Source organism: Hypanus sabinus, chromosome 5 (assembly GCF_030144855.1).
Source record: "Hypanus sabinus isolate sHypSab1 chromosome 5, sHypSab1.hap1, whole genome shotgun sequence".
NCBI lineage: Eukaryota > Metazoa > Chordata > Chondrichthyes > Myliobatiformes > Dasyatidae > Hypanus > Hypanus sabinus.
The window spans coordinates 44,105,471-44,123,809 of record NC_082710.1 but is presented as its reverse complement, the minus strand read 5'-3'; the positions used below and the strand labels follow the sequence as shown (position 1 = coordinate 44,123,809).

Genomic DNA, 18,339 nt, shown 5'->3' with positions numbered 1-18,339 from the left:
AAAGGCAAGTGCAAGGATGATCTTGATTGACACTTGGGCCAAATGGTTTTCAAAGTAGGGGTGCAATGTTTCAAATGTTATTTTGAGACCATGATAATTTTGTACCTGAAAATCAATCTAGTCTTATCAATTACAGCCTTTGTTTATAACTGAAGGTAGATATTTACTATTGTATTTGCTGAAAAAACTATTTTTCAAGATTCATGCAGTTTAATTTTTTTTACACATTTGAGAAGTTTAATGATTTTTGTTTTATCAATTTTAAAAATGTTGGCAAAAAATTCCCTTCAGGTGAAACCCATAGCAATGATCAGAAAAGGGAGGTGCAGATTTAAAAAAAAAGTTGATCATCCTATGCTGATAAACCGTACTGAAAGGAGGTGAAAATGGGAGAGAGAGCTTTTACCTACACCACAGAGCAGGTTTTCCCAGTTGAGTAGCTGGTGGCCTATCACAACTGTTTCAAATAGCATCATCAGCCCAAAGCATTATTGACCCTAAGACACTTCTGGAAAAGTTAAGTATTGTTTGGTTATTTTAACATTACAGACTGTAGGTGTGTGATAGGAGAAGTCAAGCCATGTGAAAGGCAATAGTTTACAAGGAAGTAAATTGGGGAATGGGATTGATGAACTGATTGGGTTGAATTGCCTCTTAGAGGATGTTAGATAATTTTGGTCCATTAAATGAGTATCAGTTTCTAGGGACTGGCATACTTAATAAATTCATGAAATGGAGTTCCTAATGATTTTTTTTGTGATTAGAATCTAAGGAGTTTAACATGACTTCAATAAGTGTAGATACATAATGATAACATGTGCATCCATTTACTTTAATTGTTGCATTTCATTGTGAGGGGAGTAGAAATTTGATTTGACATTACCCAGGAACTGTGATTTCTACTGTTCAGCCGTCCTATATGGGTGATGGGGGTTATGGTGAGAGACGATCAGGTCAGTGGGTGATGGGAGATCAGAAGATGGAACGGGCTAGTTGGAATCAAGAAGTTTGTCATTTGGAGGGTTAGGATTTTGCACAGGAGTGAGCATTGTTGGGTGTGTTGACATGACAGTCTTGGAGGCTGTATCAGTTGGTGTCACCAGCTTGACACGATCTAACCCTGAAATTTAAGATTATGAACCATTCCAAGAAAAAAATAGATTTTCAGACACTAGTGCTGAAAACCTCTATGGTCTAAATTAAATTTAAACTTTTAAAATGTTTTGAAGAGCACAATTAAAATTATATCAAAAGCCATTATAATAAAATTTAAAAGAAAACCTGTAGTTGCTGGAAGTCTGAAATTACAGAAAGTGTTAGCAAGATTCAGCAACTGTGGCTGCATCCTCAGAAAGAGCAAGAGGGAAATTTCAGTTCTCTACAGATGCTACCTGACCCACGTACTTGGAGCAGTTTTTGGTTATGCTTAAAAACTATTATTTATGTAAAATTTGATTTTTGAAAAATAAGAATGACAGTTCACATTTAAAATTAATTTTTTGGTACCCAAGTGATTTTTATGACTATTATGCTTTAAAATCCTGTTGCACCTAGTTTAATGTGTAATAAAAATATTCAAGCTGTTTCTTACAATGTAGTTTACAATTTAAAAGTTTTGGTAGCTATTTACACATCATTCTAGAAAATACTACAAAACAATACATTTGATTGAGCAGAAAATCATTGACACCAGCTTGAAAAATTCCATTTTTATAGCTAGCATATCTACCCTTTAGAATTCCTCTGTTAGAATAGTGTGCAGCAGAAGCTGCTTTATTCCCCACAACACATTTCTGATCTGTCAAGTGTATTATTAAATGGGGAAATGAAAAATGTTTAAATATTCTGCTTGGGTTAACTAAAAGGAACATCATAAACATTTCAGACCATTGATCCTATATTCCCGCTTAAAGCCCCATGTCCTGTTCATCTTGTACTAATATTTACTCTTCTATTGGGACATTATGTTTCTGCTCCCATCTTCTCATTTTTCAGGTCTATGTAAACTGAGATGACTGAAGGTAAATAAGATATCCAGGTTAAAGCATCTAAAATTATGGATTTTTGATACTGATGAAAATCTCTGTGCTGGATTTAAGATTTGCTTTCATTTGAAAGTAACAAAAATGCAGGTTATTTATTGAAATCTTACACTGGAAAATGATAAATTACTATGAGGTACCTCTGCATTTTGTAGTTAATTACATAAAAAGTTCTGCAAAGTACAGACAGACTGTGGTCAGTTGCCTGTGTGATTGTATAGTACATTCCAATGGTGGGATTCAGAAATTTTCCTCTTTCCAAATGTGGAGGCAATGTCATATAACATTGATCAACAGTCCAACTTCTTCAGATCTCTAATGGAATTTGACAGCGGCTTGTTTTGGAAATAATAACTACTGTTGATAGTAAACAGATAGTCATTTTGAGAAACGATGAAGAATAACTTGCTTGTCCTGGTCAGGATTTGTCTTTGATGCAAATTAGTGTTAAATTCCATTGATCCCAAAAGGAAATATCATCTCAAGCAAGAATTCCTAATAGAGTAGCTTTGGTATTGAATGAAAGGCTAGGTTCTGCAGTTGAAGTTTTTTTTTGTCATGACCCTGCTGAGGATTTAATGTATCTTATTAGGCAATATTTTATCCGTATGGATGTCAGGGTCTCTACTGTTTCAGATTTCAGCTTTTCTTTGATTAGGCTGATGGTGGTGCTGGAAAATGTTACAGCAATCTTGATACTAAACACTAGTGCTGACTGTCTCTTTGCTAGAGTAATGGAAGCTCTGTGTGAGTGATTGTTAATGAATTGTGTAAGCGAATCACTTCAGGCTCTCTGCAAAATGCTGATTACTATTGCAAAGCCTAACTCTTTACAGAAAAGGAAAATTAAGGTTCAGAGTAGAAAAAAAAACATTGAGTTCGAGTTTCACAATATAGTGATTAATTAGAACCAGGAAGTAATTGTCATGATGGGAAATAATGGTATATGGTGCACAAAATTACTTTACAGGTTGCACTGATAATTTATTTTCTTTACTTCAAATCCAAATTATTATAGTGAATGCTGAGTATTTCTAACTCACTTTGATTATTTTACCTGTTGTGAGTTTAACTTGCAACATTTCCCATAAATAGGGCCGCTCAGCAGCATAGCGGTTAGTGCAACACATGCTTTACAACACGAGCAGTCACTGATCAGGGTTCAGTTCCCACTGCTGCCTGTAAGGAGTTTGTATGTTATCCCCGTAACGGTGTGGGTTTCCTCTCACATGTCAACGGACGTACTGTTAGGGTGAGTGAGTTGTAGGCATGCTGTGTTGGATGCATGGTGACATTTGAGGACTTTCCCAACACAATTCTTGTTGATTTGATCTGTTGCAAACTACGCATCACTGTTGGTTCAATGTACGCGAGACAAATGAAGCAAATCTCTTAAGTTTGTCAAGTGGCTTATTAAAATTCTGCAGTTAGAACAATCTTTAAGTTAAATTTTTGTCTTAAAGTTGTGGTCTAAGTAGAAAGTAGTCATTTTGCTACAGGTTTGAGGTCCTTGTGTAGACAGACCAATTGGTTCATTTTAGGAATTGCGTTAATTATCAGTCCTTTTGTGCGCATAAGTCAAATTTTTTGCAAAATTAGTCAAGTACTATACAATAATCTTCCAGCCTATGTAATAACACATTTGATTTAAAAAATCAGATTTAAAGAGAATTTATTCTGTTATACTGAAATGTTACCTTTAGTCCACATGTTGTTTGTTTCTTTTATTGTAATAAAGTTCTCAAGTCTGAGACTACTGGAAATAAATTCCCAAGTATACTATGTTCGATTACCAAAGTATTCAGAAAAGAAATCTGTTTTTGAGAAATACCTAATTTCAGAGAAATGGCCACAGTAAAGTTGTCTAGATTTCACCCAGTGAAGTTCTTTCGGAGTTACACACAAAATGTTGGAGGAACTCAGGAAGTCAGGCAGCAAATAGGTCTCGGCCCAAAACATCGACTAGTTGCTCTTTTCCATAGATGCTACGTGACCTGCTGTGTTCCTCCAGCACTTTGTGTGTGTTGTTTGGTTTTCCAGCATCTGCAGGTTTTCTCGTTCTTCAGAAGCTGGTTGTCATTCTGGTAACATACAAAATGCACTGTACTGCAGACACTACGGAAAAGGGCCTGTATGGTTTCTGTGGGCTTGTACCCCAAACAAATGGTCCAATTCATCTGGCTGATCTGAGTAACAAGCACCCAGATCTCACTTGCTGATGGTGAGTGTGGCTTTCCTGTACAGATGATGTCTAAGTCGCAATATACAGTTCCTCGTCCTGGTGGTGCTGCTCGTAGTTGGTCATATGTTTCAAATGAAAGGTTATGTTCTTCATTTGTAATATCAAAAAAGGAACTGATAGAAGACTGGAGTCTAACATTGTACTAGGATTTCAAAATCCAGGAATATTCCAGTGTTGTTTAGAAATACTGGTAAATGAGATTGTGGTTTCAGGAACATTGCAACAGGCCTGTGGATCTGAAATCATTCAGCATGAATATTGGGGACTGACACAGTTTTGGAGAGAACAGAAATCCATTCCCAATAATAATTTTCACAGGGAATATCAAATTTTTAAAGAATTGGAATGACAAATTAAAGCATCTATAAAATTTAATCAAAAATATGTTGTTTAAACTTTATGTTGGATGTTATAACTTATAGCTTCTAAGAAAGATGGCATAAGATTTCAGATGAATATTTTGATTCATTAAGAAAATGACAAATATTGAAGTTGCGAATAACTTGTAGATATTTAGGAAAAGTTTAATTTTTAATATTTGACAAAAATCTTGACAAAGATTTTATGTATAAAAAGTACTTAGATATTTAAGATTTTCAATAAAGTGTAACAAAATCATGGAATATACGCAATTTGTAGAAACCAAGACTATAATACATTTTCCATATTCTACAGAATCTTTCTTCATATTGAAGCTGCAGATACAATATTTCTTAGCATTATGAAAGTTGAAATGTCTCTCTGCTCACTCTACCTGCCTACTGCAAAGATTTTTTTAAAATAGGAAAATACGAAACATTGGATTTTCGTTTTGCAATCTATTTTAGAAGTGTGCTGATTTACATAATGCGCAGTTAATATCCAAGCTGCATACATTTAAATAAATTGGGGATATGAAATATTCTTTAGCTGTTCGATTCAAGGAACTGAGTTGTCTCATACATTAACTAATAGTGTTTTGTGTAACTATGTAAATGATAAAAGTTAAATTAAGTGTATATTAGTGCTAAGGTGTATGATTTAGCAGGAGACATTGGGGTAAGCCTTTGTGTATAACATGGGACGTTAAAGATCCTTTAGGTATAATGGAGAAAATAGGTAGGTAGGGTGAATTGCATGACTATTATAGTGCCTGCCCTTTTGCTTCGTATTTAAAGAAGAGTCTGTGCTAGTGACTTGGAAACACATCCAAGCTTTCGTTTCTTCTTGAGCAATTCTAAATGCACAAGCAGCAAAAATGGCATAACTAGAAAAGTTTTTTTTCAAAAGCTTTTTTAAGAAAAATTATGTTGGATCAAAGGAAGGCGTAGGGTAGTAATTTGGCTATGGGATTTTGTTACTTGTGTGAAGTAAGATATGAGAAGGTTATTGGTTATTTTGAATATGATTTTTGCTTGTGGCATGCATCTTTCAGGATCAGACAAATAATGGAAATGGCTCTATGTGTAAAGCAACCGTTTGGAATGGGGAATGACTATTTACTGCTTTATTCTGAGATTATTTTGTTGCAGGACATACATAGATACCCATGAAAGTACTGCCCATCTATATCAAGTGCCAACAGCATTTCAACTTGATTCAGTATTTATCTTTTTAAATATTTGAGCAATCTTATTCCTGATTTTTCACAAGTATCAATACTGTAAGGAATTATGGCAAAAATAATCATGGTATCAATCAGAAATTCAGCAATGTGATTGTCATATGATCTGATTAAAATAAACTTCACAATTTAATTTATGGGTAATCAATAGTTTTGAAATTGATTAGTCCATTCTGCATTCCAATATTACTAAGCTATTTTGTATTTTTCCACAGTTGGTAGCAGAGTGAGTCGAGAACTATCATACACGCGAGAGAAGATAGGAGAAGAGGCCATGTTCAATCCACAGATCATGATTCAAACACCACCTGAGGAAGGTGCTAATATTCTAACAGTTGAAGCACTGCAGCAACACCTTGACTCTGCACTTAAAGCCAGCAGAGTGCAAGTTTATTTGTACAACAAGTAAGTCACATTGAATTGATCACATCTCTCAATGTTAACTACCTTGCGTGAAGCACTTTATTTCCTATTTCAAAGGAAATCTTTGTTCTTCCAAGAAAATTGACTCTAACTGGAAAAGTGCTACCTTTTCAAGTCTGTGAAGTCTAGTCCTGTCATCGTGTCATTTTGTTGCATTGCCATCTAATCTTCCTGCATACACATATTTAACTTGTATGCATGTTTTAATACTTTTTTTCTCTCTCCCTCTTTTCTTTAGACAGTGGACCTTAGACCACTTGTGTTATAAATCAGGAGCACTTGTAACAGAAACAGGTTGGATGGACCAGGTGAGCTTAGAGTACCATTGAAATTCAAAACTATTACAGAAAATAAAATAAAAGTTTACTTCAATTTTGATCATTGCTAAAATGAATGATTGCTTCTGTTTTTATCAGCTTATCGAAAAATTGTATCCCTGTCTAATAATCACACCTTTGGACTGTTTCTGGGAAGGTGCTAAATTACAATTAGGCACAGTCTACCTACCGTAAGTAATTGCCTTCAGTTATAATGTCAACATTTGGATTTTTTAGCTAATGTTATGTGAGGTTTTTTTGTTCACATTTTATATTTTTACTAAATATATATAACAATCATTCAAAAGGCATAACAGACTACAAAGTAGAATGCATTCAATAAATAGGTTCAGAATTTCCATGAGTTCATTCATTGTTGTAAACTCAAAAACTTGAGAACCAAGCAACTCTTGTTTCTTTAGCTATGTCTTGAGCTAACATTTTGTCTAGATAATAAAGTTGACACTGGAACTGAAGTGCCTGCTGTAAGGGCAAAATGGGTGCAATGAGAGTGGCACTAAGAACTTGTTCTCCAAAGACAACTATTTAAATAGAGTTAAGCAGATGGTTTTAGAACCCTTGGGTTTGTAGGCTTTTCACCAGTCTAGGGTTGCCATGGAGAAATCAGACATGGTGCACCAAGGCAGGCTCAGCACCTGTTCTTCACCAACTAACAGTTGATCCAGGGGAAATAGCTCATCAAGTCTATGGCATTCCAAATGCCAATTCACAACCACACAAACCCTCTTGACTACAGACAAGGCATGTGGCCTAGTATCCATTCCTTCAGCTTGGTAAGATGCCCATACCATCCTGACAAGAACCAGCAGTTCAGCCAATTAATGGGTTCAATGACTACTTTCTTTTTGCAAGGCTCAAGTCTCCTGGTGGAACCAAAGTGGGGCTTGAAGGAATATTTACCCTACAACCTTTCTACTATGTTTACATAGCTAATAATTTGATGACATTGGTCTCTGTTCTACTGCCCATTCTCATCAATCAACAAAGATATTTGGCTGCTAACATCAATTAGAAGAGAGTAATGAAAGCATATTTTCTCACATGTGGCTCTTTATCAGTCAGCTAAGTTTGGCATTTTAATCACGGAATGTGTAGATTACAAAATTCTGATTCCCAAATCAAATTGTGTTATTTTATTTACCCTCTGTGGCTTGAGACTTCTTGTAAATGTAGGCAGGGTCAAGAAGCAGATAATGTTAAAAAAAAATTGAATTGTAAATAAGGGTTTTGTGTTTTCTGGTTGGGAGAATTGAAATAATAACTCAAGCCTGGTTAGGCAGATACAATGTGGTTTGAACCGCAAAGTAACCCAGCCAAAAGCTCTCTAATCTGTCAGCAGCAGGAAGAAATTCAAAAGGGGAGGGGGATGTTGGTTGATTGCCAGGTTGTCAAAGTTTATAAAGAAGTAAGGTATCATTAGCAGTAATAAAGGTAAGGTTCTACGATTTAGGAATTAAAAACAGCTTTGATTATTATAATAGAGAAGACATTATGTCATGATCTGTTGATCCATTTGGATGTCTTTTTCTTACCCTGTCAATGTGTAAATGTGACAGCCTTTAATGACAGAAACACTTGTGTATGCGGGCTGGCAGAGCCTGCATATTCATAACAAATTTATCTCTCAATATTAACCGATGAAGCATAAGAGGCAGAATTTGGAAGAGCATATCTAGTTGAAGTATGATTGTATTTTATATTAAACCCTGTGGGGTAAAAGAATTATTTGGGTTTTTTTTGAGAATAAAACCATCCACATTTTTGGTGCTTATGTGGGTCGGATTTGAAGAAATTCTGATACCATCACGTTCCAACATGTAAATGTTCACATTTTTATCATCGACATCCTTTAATTTTGGGAGGAATTTTTGGCCACTTATTGTTAGGTTTTCAGCTAAGTCTGGTAAATGATAAAAGGGTGCATTTGTAGCACTTCATTGCTGCTGGAAGTTGACAGGAGGTGCTAGAGTTCATTTGAATTTCTATAATTTCTCCTGTGAAATGCATTAGCTTCCCTTTTTGATGCAGATCAAGAATTGAAATTAATCAGGTAACATGCCTTTTTAGACCTTTTAACAGCTGAGTCCTCTCAAAATTTTTCCTTGTTTTCTTCAAAAGTACTTTTTTTTAAAAAATTGTTTTTCCAATGATATAATGAATTTTGAATTTTTCATTCAGTCTTTTGAATATCGTGTCTAATCCTTTTAGGTTATTGTGTTTTTGATAGCAATTTCAGATTATTACTAAACTTAATAGTTAAGCTTCTTTGAATGTGTTTGAAATGCCAGACTAAATGTGTTACTAAAATTCACAGCAGAATGTGGTGGAATAGATTTTAAATTCATAGCTAAGTGGTAAATTCAGTATTATTAATTTTCCACTCCTAAATTCCAATACACTCTATTCATTAGCTTTTAGTTTGGCAGTGGAACTTATGCCACCCCTTTTCAATTTAACATTTTATTACTACAAACAGAACAGAAAGTTGACTATAGTCGGATACCTCTCTGCTTACATGAAATCATGGCTCACTCAATGTACAGTGCAACTGCACTTGCAGCCAGTGGTGAGCTGTCCGCTTTAGCTTCTAACCTATCCTACAGTTTTTTTTTAATACATTTACCAGATCTGCTAATTTAATTCTCAAATGGCTTTGCACAATGTAATCCTAGAACAAGCCTGCAAAAGAGCTTACAAAAAACTTCAGCCATCTCCTTGGGCTTAGTCAACTGTCAAATCTTTCAAGAATCTTAAATGTTGCTGAGTGTTTTAATAGTAGCCCCAATTATTTGAACTCAAAACAAATAATTAGAAAAGCATAACTTATTAAAAATGAAAATTTATACTATCAGTGCACTACCTTTATGTAAGCAGGCTAGATTGACAATCCATGAGATTTCTGAAGCTCAGTCATGCAAATGTGGATGCTCCTAACATCCTGAGAGTTACTTGTCACTGTCAGTCTGACCATGCTTTAATGTCAGACTGCTTGTGGAGTCTAGTGACAGAGGTGGACTATCTGCAATTACACTGGAAAATTTGGGTGCTGGGTCTTTCACCAGGTCAGACTTGGCACGAGTTCAGCAGAACGATTCATTCTCTGTGACAAAGAATATCTGTGAGAGATATTGAAAAGTTTTGTGTAATGTAGATTTTTGTGTGAATTAATTGAATTAATATAATTACCCTGCATTTTCTAGTATTTACAAACCAGTGATGTCATTCTATACCTCCCTAAAAATGGGAAGAAATTTCTAGCTTATGCAGTCTATACCTGCTTGCAGAGCAGCACATTCCCTCTTTTTTTCCCCGAAACTTTTTTTTCTCTTCACATTTGCATCAACTTCTAGTTTTTTTTTCACTCAGCCACATTAGGAGCAATTAGCAGTGGCCAATTAACCTAGCACCACTCTTTCGAAATGTGAGAGGAAATTGAAGCAACCAAGGGAAGTCTTTGCAGTCACATGGGGAATTGGCAAATACCATGCAGCACATTGCTGAAGCTCGACCAGCTACACCCCGTGCCTCCCAAACATTCAGGTTTTAGATAATTAGGGTTTTTTTTTAACCTGTGCCCAAGTAGTAAACACAAATTGCCAAAATAAGTAGCAGCTGTCTTTAGTGAAAGTTTACTTAAAGGTGCAATTTATTTCTTGACAGAGGGAAGCCACAGTTGCAATGGACAAATCTTGACCCCTTAGAATTCCTTGAGGAGTTAAAGAACTTAAAGCATGAGGTGGATATTTGGGAAGAAATGTTGACCAAGGCTGGTGTGGGACATGGTTACATGGATCGCCCTTGCCTGAACCCCGCAGATCCTGACTGCCCACATACTGCCCCTAACAAGAACTCAACAACAGTAAGCAGTAACTGTAGATATTTTACTTCTGTTTCTGTACAGTTTTTTTTTATATCAGGGATGATTTGCGTTTATTACTGGATTTTTGGCTTGCATATAACCTAACAATCCTTCTCAAGCATTGCAGTATCAATGGTAATATGCTTGTAGTCAAACTGAAAATTCTGATAAGCTTTCGAGTTATATAGTCATGACATTATATAATTGTATGCCTGATGATGCTTATTACATTTACAGCCTCTTAATATTGCCCATATACTAAGTGGTGGCTGCCAAGGCCTGTCTAAAAAGTACATGCATTGGCAAGAGGAGCTAATATTAGGAGGTACCACCAAGAACAGCAGTGGAAAACTCCGCAGGTAGGCAACTGAACCAGAAACCATCGTTATAGTTAATTAAAATAACAGAATTGTATGCAAATGGAGTAATCTTGTCTCAGGGCCTCATTCCATGCTCTAAATATTCACAAAGCAAATGGGTGAAAGGAAGCACTCCAAAAGATTTTTTTCTAATTAGAAAGGGTTGTCATGATAATGGCCAATTTTTAATAAAGGAAGACACCTCTAAGACTAAAATAGTCGGATTCCTGTTGCACTTAAAGGATCTTATAGAATAATTATAAATATGCTTATTTTTGATTTTTTTTAGTCCGGATGGTTCCAGCAGATGTGCTCTGTATATATGATTTATTACTTGGGTAGGGTGGATGTTGTGTTAAAATTGTTATAAAAAAGTGCAATCTAGAATCCTTTCCCATCGACTTCGATGGGAAAGCGAAGCTTACTAGGGAGGAGGGTTTCCTTCTGCTTGACTCCCATTTTTAAATTTTTATCTGAATACCAATGTTGTGTCACTAATGACAATGATATTCCAGTCCTTCGTTATGACTTTCTGCCTCCGAGACATTGTTAACCTTAGTCCACGAAGGAAGTAGCATTGTAAAAGGGGGGAAGCAATCAGTAGCTTACACTTGAAGCCATATTAGAAATAAAACTTAAAGTGGTGTTTGCTTTTACTCCGAACTATGTAGAACTTATTCAATAATTAATAAGAAATAGGAGAGCTAATAGTCAATAAATTGTGTTCTTTCTCTGTCACAGAGAAAATCTGAGTCATACCTTTGAATGTTCATTTACAAGTCACAAAAATGTAAAAGTCAGATTTTTAGAAGGTGGAGAAAAGTAGCTGAGACATTTTGAGCTTTTCATTTCTGACTTGGTAAACTGAGTTGATGATGTTTATTTTTGCCCCAACCCCCATCCCTTTGTACCTGTGTTCAGTGCCCAAGCTTTCCAGAGCATGTTTCATTTAATGACCCCCAAGCAGATGTACGAGCATTTCAAGGGTTATTACTACGTTTCGGATATCAACTGGAATCTGGACAAAGCTGCAGCCATTCTAGAAGCCTGGCAAAGGAAATACGTTGAGGTAAAATCAAAAAGAAGCAATGGAAGTTCTTATGTACATGCTGAAATTTGTATGTTGGATCAGAATATAACTAACATTTAAGGAAATGGGCATCTACTACTTTATGCATTCACTGTCCGTCTCTGATCAGTGATGTCATTGCTGTTTCTTGCTGGGTGCAATACTGTATGACTGTTCTGTCAGCTCTACATAACACCAGTCAATGCACTTCAGGGAAAGATATGTTTCATGAGTACTTTGAAACAATTATCAGAGATTTGCATTTCTTCCAGCTCCTTTGTACAAAACTGCCCCTGGATAACTGTTAAATTCGGCTTTAATTTTTTTATATATTTTTCCCTCTCCCTCCCCCCAGTAACAGCAAACACCTTCAAAACCTGATTTAAACATTCAGTTTTGTGTTTTCTACACCAATAAATTACATGTTAGGAAAATATTTTTGTCAGTCATTTTGCAATGAAAATGACTTTCCAAATGTACTTAAATTAATGATCAGCCATGTTTGTTAAACTAGTCAGTGATATGCTTAGATAACTGGGTATAAATTACTCTAATAAAATGATACACAACAATGAAAGACTTTGTATAGGGATTATTTACTGTTGTAAGCTATTTCATTGGAATTTATAATTGAAACTGGAAGTTAATGTGTTGCATATCATTTTTTAAAAACCAAAATTACCTGACCTTGTGAAACAAAATAAAACCCCCTAGAATATCAGTGAAAAATTCCAGTGCTGAAGTAAAATCACATTTGATCTTCTGTATATTTTTCTTTTAAAATAGAGTGTTGGAAATAAGATGCATTTCAGTTTAGAAAACATAGCATGTAAGGCTATGTGTAATAGGAAGGATGTGTCTGTCAAATGGTCAATTTAGCCTCCAGATGTGGCTTCCTGCCGTGAAGCCTGCTTCTGTCTCTCTTTGCTTGCACAGTATTTTTTTATGTCTTGCTATGCAGTGCTTGATTTTGAGGTAAACCTGTTGGGATTCAGAATCATCAGTATCGTTTTTCTTCACAGTGCTGCCTATGGCCGTTGCAAGTTTAATGCAAACAGACATTGGGCTAAAGTTTCAAGCATATTTGCGATAATATTTGTTTGCAGCTGCATTTTACTAGCATAATATGGAAACAAACAAAGCCTAAACTGAATTGAGCAACAGTCACCCACTGTGATTGTTACTCTGTTTATTAAAAAAAAGGTGTCTGGAAAACATTAGCTAGGCGCAGATTCTTCTCACAGCTGCAGTCCCATTGGTGGGGTCATGTGACATCATCTGGCATTTGTTTCCCGGGCAGTGACCTTTGTAAAGCAGCCTGTGACCCTGTGTGCTGGCCAGCCAATGAAGTGTGAATGAGGAGCTCTGAAGAATTTTTTTTGTTGGAGTGAAGAAGAACTTGATGAATTGCCTAAGCTGTGACTTTTGCTATTGGTGGGGGGAGGGGGGGTTGGAGAAACAAAGGTTGTTTTGCATACAAGCAGAAAAGGAGGTTCATTAAATGCTTGTAAATCAGGATTGCAGCTAAACTACAGTGACAAATATGCAGTAGTTTATCTTATTTTCTCGTTTGATTTGGGTTACTCGTGGATAATGTTCAGTTTTAATTGGTTTTTAAATGATGTGGTTATTTCAATCTTCTTATGCTTTACTACAAGAAAGCTAACATTTTCACAGAAAATGCTTAGTTAAATCACCTTTTCAAGTTTCTTTTATGTATACTTCTATTCCAGGTTGTCCATCAAAGTGTTGCACAGAATTCAACCCACAAGGTTCTTTCGTTCTCTACTACCACCCTTGAGGACATCCTCAAGTCATTTTCCAATGTCAGTGTTATAAGAGTTGCTGGTGGCTATCTATTAATGGTAAGTCATTCTGTGCATCTCAAGGTGTCACTATACAATCAATAGCACTGCTTATCACTCAGAAATAATGTTTGCCAATTAAGCACTGGTTATGTACAGCCTTGTAACATCATAGTTTATGGCATTTATGTGTGTATGGAACAAAAGTGTGAATTTATAGCAGTGATTAAGAAATGAATTTGAGTAATTTCTTGTTTGAAAAACATCAGAATAATTTGGATTTCAATGTTTGTTTCTCCTGTGTTCTGCTTGCAGCTTGCCTATGCCTGTTTAACCATGCTGCGATGGGACTGTGCTAAGTCCCAGGGTGCTGTTGGGCTAGCAGGTGTTTTGTTGGTTGCACTGTCAGTGGCTGCAGGATTGGGCCTTTGTTCGTTAATTGGAATTTCATTTAATGCTGCAACAACTCAGGTATAATATAAAGTCAAGTAATCTGTTAAGTATTTGCCTAGTCAGTCATATTTACTAATGCTGTGTTGTGATATCCATTAGATGTAACTTATTTATGGAGTGGCCTGCAGATCAAATTTTTATTTTGGAGATTAAATTGATTTATATCTTGGTGTTGGCCTCTCCATCAATAGGCTATTTACAGAGTAGATAAGGCTAGATTTTCCTTGCAAACTCAGCGGCTAAAACCCTATTGCAATATTTCAAATTCCTACCACCGTTGACAGTGCAGTAACTACTGTTTGATTCGTTAGATCACAACCTGCTGAATTTTAGATTTTACAGTGTTTAATTTTAAATTGAGATTTTTTTAAAGCACTCCTGAAAATTTCACAAGTACAAAGAGGTAGGTGTGACCCAAAAATGTCAACAGAACACATTTACTGCAGTGTTTCACTCAGCAGTTGGATTACTTGAATAGCTCCTTGGAGAAACTTAAAATACAATCACTTAAAAGAATATATTTTCAGGAAAGGGAATTAAACGGGTTGGTTTCAGAGCTGGATACCTGATGCTCGGGGTGCCTGCTCTTATGTAAATCTTACCCTGAATAAAATTTCCAGGCTTTTTAAAATTTCCTTATCTGGGCTTTGTTTCAAAACTATCAAAATGATAAAACAAAAATTTGTAACTTCAAAATCATCTGGGTCATGCAGTGTGTCAAAGTAATGTTTTCTGCTCAAAGTATTGGTGTCATTTCAGATATTTTGAATGCCCAGTTGAAGAAGTGTTTATTCTGATGCTTGCTTCATTCAGATACAAGGGTCAGCTGCACCAATGAACCAGAATCCAGCATTTTTTTTTACTCCCAAAGCAATCTCACCTTATTTTCTGCAACATAATTATAAACCAAGTTTTCAGTGGGCTACCCGGGTTAGTTAGCATGGCTACTGAGTTATGGACCCTACATCTTGGATAGTGGTCCTGATCCTTGTCCTACATCCTGATCACAGGCCGTTGACCTGAAAGTCAATAAGATCAAGACTCGTCAGAAAATTGTATAAATTTGAGTTTCATCATGGAAAACAATGAAGCCCTTAATCTGAATGAGTCCTAGACTGTGTCTATCTTTGACCTCGTAGCAGTGTTTTCGTTTCATCTGGAGTAAACCTATGTGTATTGCCATAGGTTTGTTTGAACTGCTGACTCTGAATTTGTGTTACCCAGTGGACACTCTAGTACGTCACTAGCCATGACAGTAAAATTTTACATCACTGTGTTCATATTGCTTTGGTCATTTTGCTATCATTGCATATTGTTTATAGAACAATACAGCACTAGCAGCAAATATATTGACTCATAGCTTAAAATTCATGTAAACTAGTCCATTTGAAATATAAACACACTATTTAACTTCCAGATCTTAAATTTAACAAATCAAGAAATGTAAAGTGTGTTATTGAAGATGACAATGAGATTAAATACTAATGAAATAAACATCCTCACTCTTGTGATGTTTTTTTTTTGAGTTTGATGTCTTCATTACTGCTACTGCAGCAACATCTTCATTTATATAGCACCTTTAACATAGATAAATGTCTCAAAGTACTGATTCTTAATACTTAAACATTAAGGAACCCCAGTGGATCTCCGGACAGAAGGCCAGAGAATGGGGTGGAACCTGGTGCGTCTTGAGATTCCGTCCCATATTTCAGGTATGGGAGGCTGTGGGAAAATCATCAATCTGCATTCCCCCTCCCCTGCACCCTGTATCATTGGGGTGTGCTTGGGAGAGTTCCTATGTCACAGTTGGAATTTGTCCAGCACACCCCTAGAAGGCCTTAGCAGAGCTATTACTAGCTAAGAATGGTACTGAACATTCAGCAAACATCATTACTTGTCACTAAATTCAAGCATTTCTTTGGAGATCAAAGTCTTGGGGGACTTTTCTGCCACATTGAAAGATTCAGACGTAACCTTGCACAGTTATTTTGGGCTATCTACTGCTGGATCACGATGGACTCTACATGTATGCTCTCTGGGTACCTTAGTTGCCTGATCTGTCTACACAAATAACTTCATCCCTGCAGTACATGATAACGTTGGAACTTAGGGTACACATACAGCTTTGTCTAAAGTGTCTCTGCCAGCAGAGCAGGCCAATCAGAATTTTGATTTGTGAGGTCTGTTGGAGTTTGCATTGAATTATTGAGAGTTTTGCAAGCACTTTGTGGAATAGAGTATTTAATGCAAGCATTCAGTGATGATTGTTTATTCATTTTACCAGTTGTGCGAATTTAAATGGTACATTATTTGGTTAATAATTCAGCATCTGAAGTACTTGTTGAGTGAATTGAGATGCTATTGGTGTTCACGTTCTGCAGGTTTTGCCCTTTCTTGCTCTTGGTGTTGGTGTGGATGATGTCTTCCTCTTAGCACATGCATTCAGTGAAACGGGACACAATAAAAGAATTCCATTTGAGGTAAGAAGGAGAACTTATGAAAACTCATCATCATTTTGAAACTTGTTTACTTTTTCTTATGTTATTTCTAATCATACAAAAGTATTTTGGACCTAGTTAGCAACTACCTGTACTTTGAATAGAAAATAGTCATCAGTATTTTAATTGTAGCAAAGGACATAGTTAATCTTTATTTTGGGCATAGGCTTCTGCAGGTCCATATTAAAGTGGTGGTCAAAAAGAAATTTCTCTTCTATTTGGTCAGTTATCTCTTCTCCACATTTACCCCAAACCGAACTCCAACTCACCAAAGATAAGATTGACTTGTCCGTTCCTTTTTTGGCAAGCTTGAAGCATCATGCTTCTGCAGATGCTTAGAAGTGGTTTCAAATAGTAAACAGTGTAGTTGGCAAGAGAACATTGTCCTTTTAGCTCTGAGTATCAGACTGACTTGATGTGTGTGGTCTTGTATTTTATTGCTTCACCCTTATTTACGTATAAGAAGAGGAGTGGCGCCTATGTTTATAGTCCCGCAGATATGCCAACAGCTGGATCTGTTGATGCCACAGGAATAACTGTATCAAAAACACATAGTTTGGCTTTAATTTTTTTTTAAAAAGAACTCTTCTTCCCTAGGACAATAGGATTGGGTTGCATTTTTATCTGAAGGGAATGTGGTTAGACTTCCTTACACTGGAGAAGGCTGAGGCTGTTTTTTTATCCCCCTGACGTAATGAGGAGCTTTTGACTTCAAAAACAATGTCCAGTTTTGTGAGCTATATATAAAAAAAAACATGCCTAACTATGGTTTTAAAATCAACCTGTATCTTTGGAATGGTGGCTATAGCCTTTAAAGAGTTAACATGAAGAGTGTCTTCAAACAAAATTTAAAAAAAACTTTTCCAGTTCCTAAAATGGAAAGTTGATTGTAATTAGTGTAGTATTTGAATAACATTGGCTTTCCAAGCCAAGATGGTAATCTAAACTGCCTTCATTCACTAATGTTACTTTTGTTGAACAGTACCAGTGCTGTATGCTTTATGCTTGTATTCAGAATGAATGTATTACTTTTAATGTGTTCTATCATTTAATATTTTTTGGGGGAATAACCAAGATGATTGTGGTTTGAAATTCTTTAACTTGGCTCCCACAGGACCGAACAGGAGAATGTTTAAAGAGAACTGGAGCAAGTGTGGCCCTTACCTCAATCAGCAATGTGACTGCCTTTTTTATGGCTGCTTTAATACCCATCCCTGCCCTACGAGCATTTTCCTTGCAAGTACGTAAAACTATACAATACAATGTTCTATTCAGAAACTTTGTTTTAAAAGTCATATACTGTTGTATTTGATGTGTGAACATAGTGTTATGATATCTGAAAATAAGGAATAGTCATCAATAATGTGTGAAACAATGGGAATTCTGATTTAACAAAGTAACAATTTGCTCTTGGGTGAATTTCACTCTATTAATTCTGTTACTATTGTAAGATTCTAACAACATGTTATCCTTTGAATGAAAATATATAGCCAAAATGCACAAAGTTTTCGATAATCAGGCAGAGGAACAGCAGAGAGACCTTTTGCAGCTTACTGCAGTAGTCCCACTTCTCATATATTTGCACAATTATCATGAAATTTTGGTCATATTTTGAATGTGGTGATAGTTCATTGACATAACAATGTCT

At 35.9% G+C, this 18,339-nt stretch overlaps 1 protein-coding gene across 5 annotated transcripts in view; it reads left to right on the top strand.

Moving 5' to 3' along the window:
* ptch1 (patched 1) overlaps positions 1 to 18,339 on the top strand; it is a 72,795-nt gene that overhangs the window by 21,266 nt on the left and 33,190 nt on the right. For 2 of the 5 annotated variants that reach the window (XM_059969869.1, XM_059969867.1), the window contains exons 3-13: positions 6,103 to 6,292; positions 6,549 to 6,618; positions 6,727 to 6,818; positions 10,309 to 10,507; positions 10,745 to 10,866; positions 11,788 to 11,935; positions 13,669 to 13,800; positions 14,056 to 14,211; positions 15,825 to 15,905; positions 16,575 to 16,673; positions 17,806 to 17,931. In XM_059969869.1, coding sequence (XP_059825852.1) covers positions 6,103 to 6,292; positions 6,549 to 6,618; positions 6,727 to 6,818; positions 10,309 to 10,507; positions 10,745 to 10,866; positions 11,788 to 11,935; positions 13,669 to 13,800; positions 14,056 to 14,211; positions 15,825 to 15,905; positions 16,575 to 16,673; positions 17,806 to 17,931 — 1,415 coding nt within the window. Of the gene's footprint in view, positions 1 to 4,844; positions 5,866 to 6,102; positions 6,293 to 6,548; positions 6,619 to 6,726; positions 6,819 to 10,308; positions 10,508 to 10,744; positions 10,867 to 11,787; positions 11,936 to 13,668; positions 13,801 to 14,055; positions 14,212 to 15,824; positions 15,906 to 16,574; positions 16,674 to 17,805; positions 17,932 to 18,339 lie in introns of those variants that run through there. The other 3 variants (XM_059969870.1, XM_059969868.1, XR_009512175.1) reach the window with 3 other exon arrangements.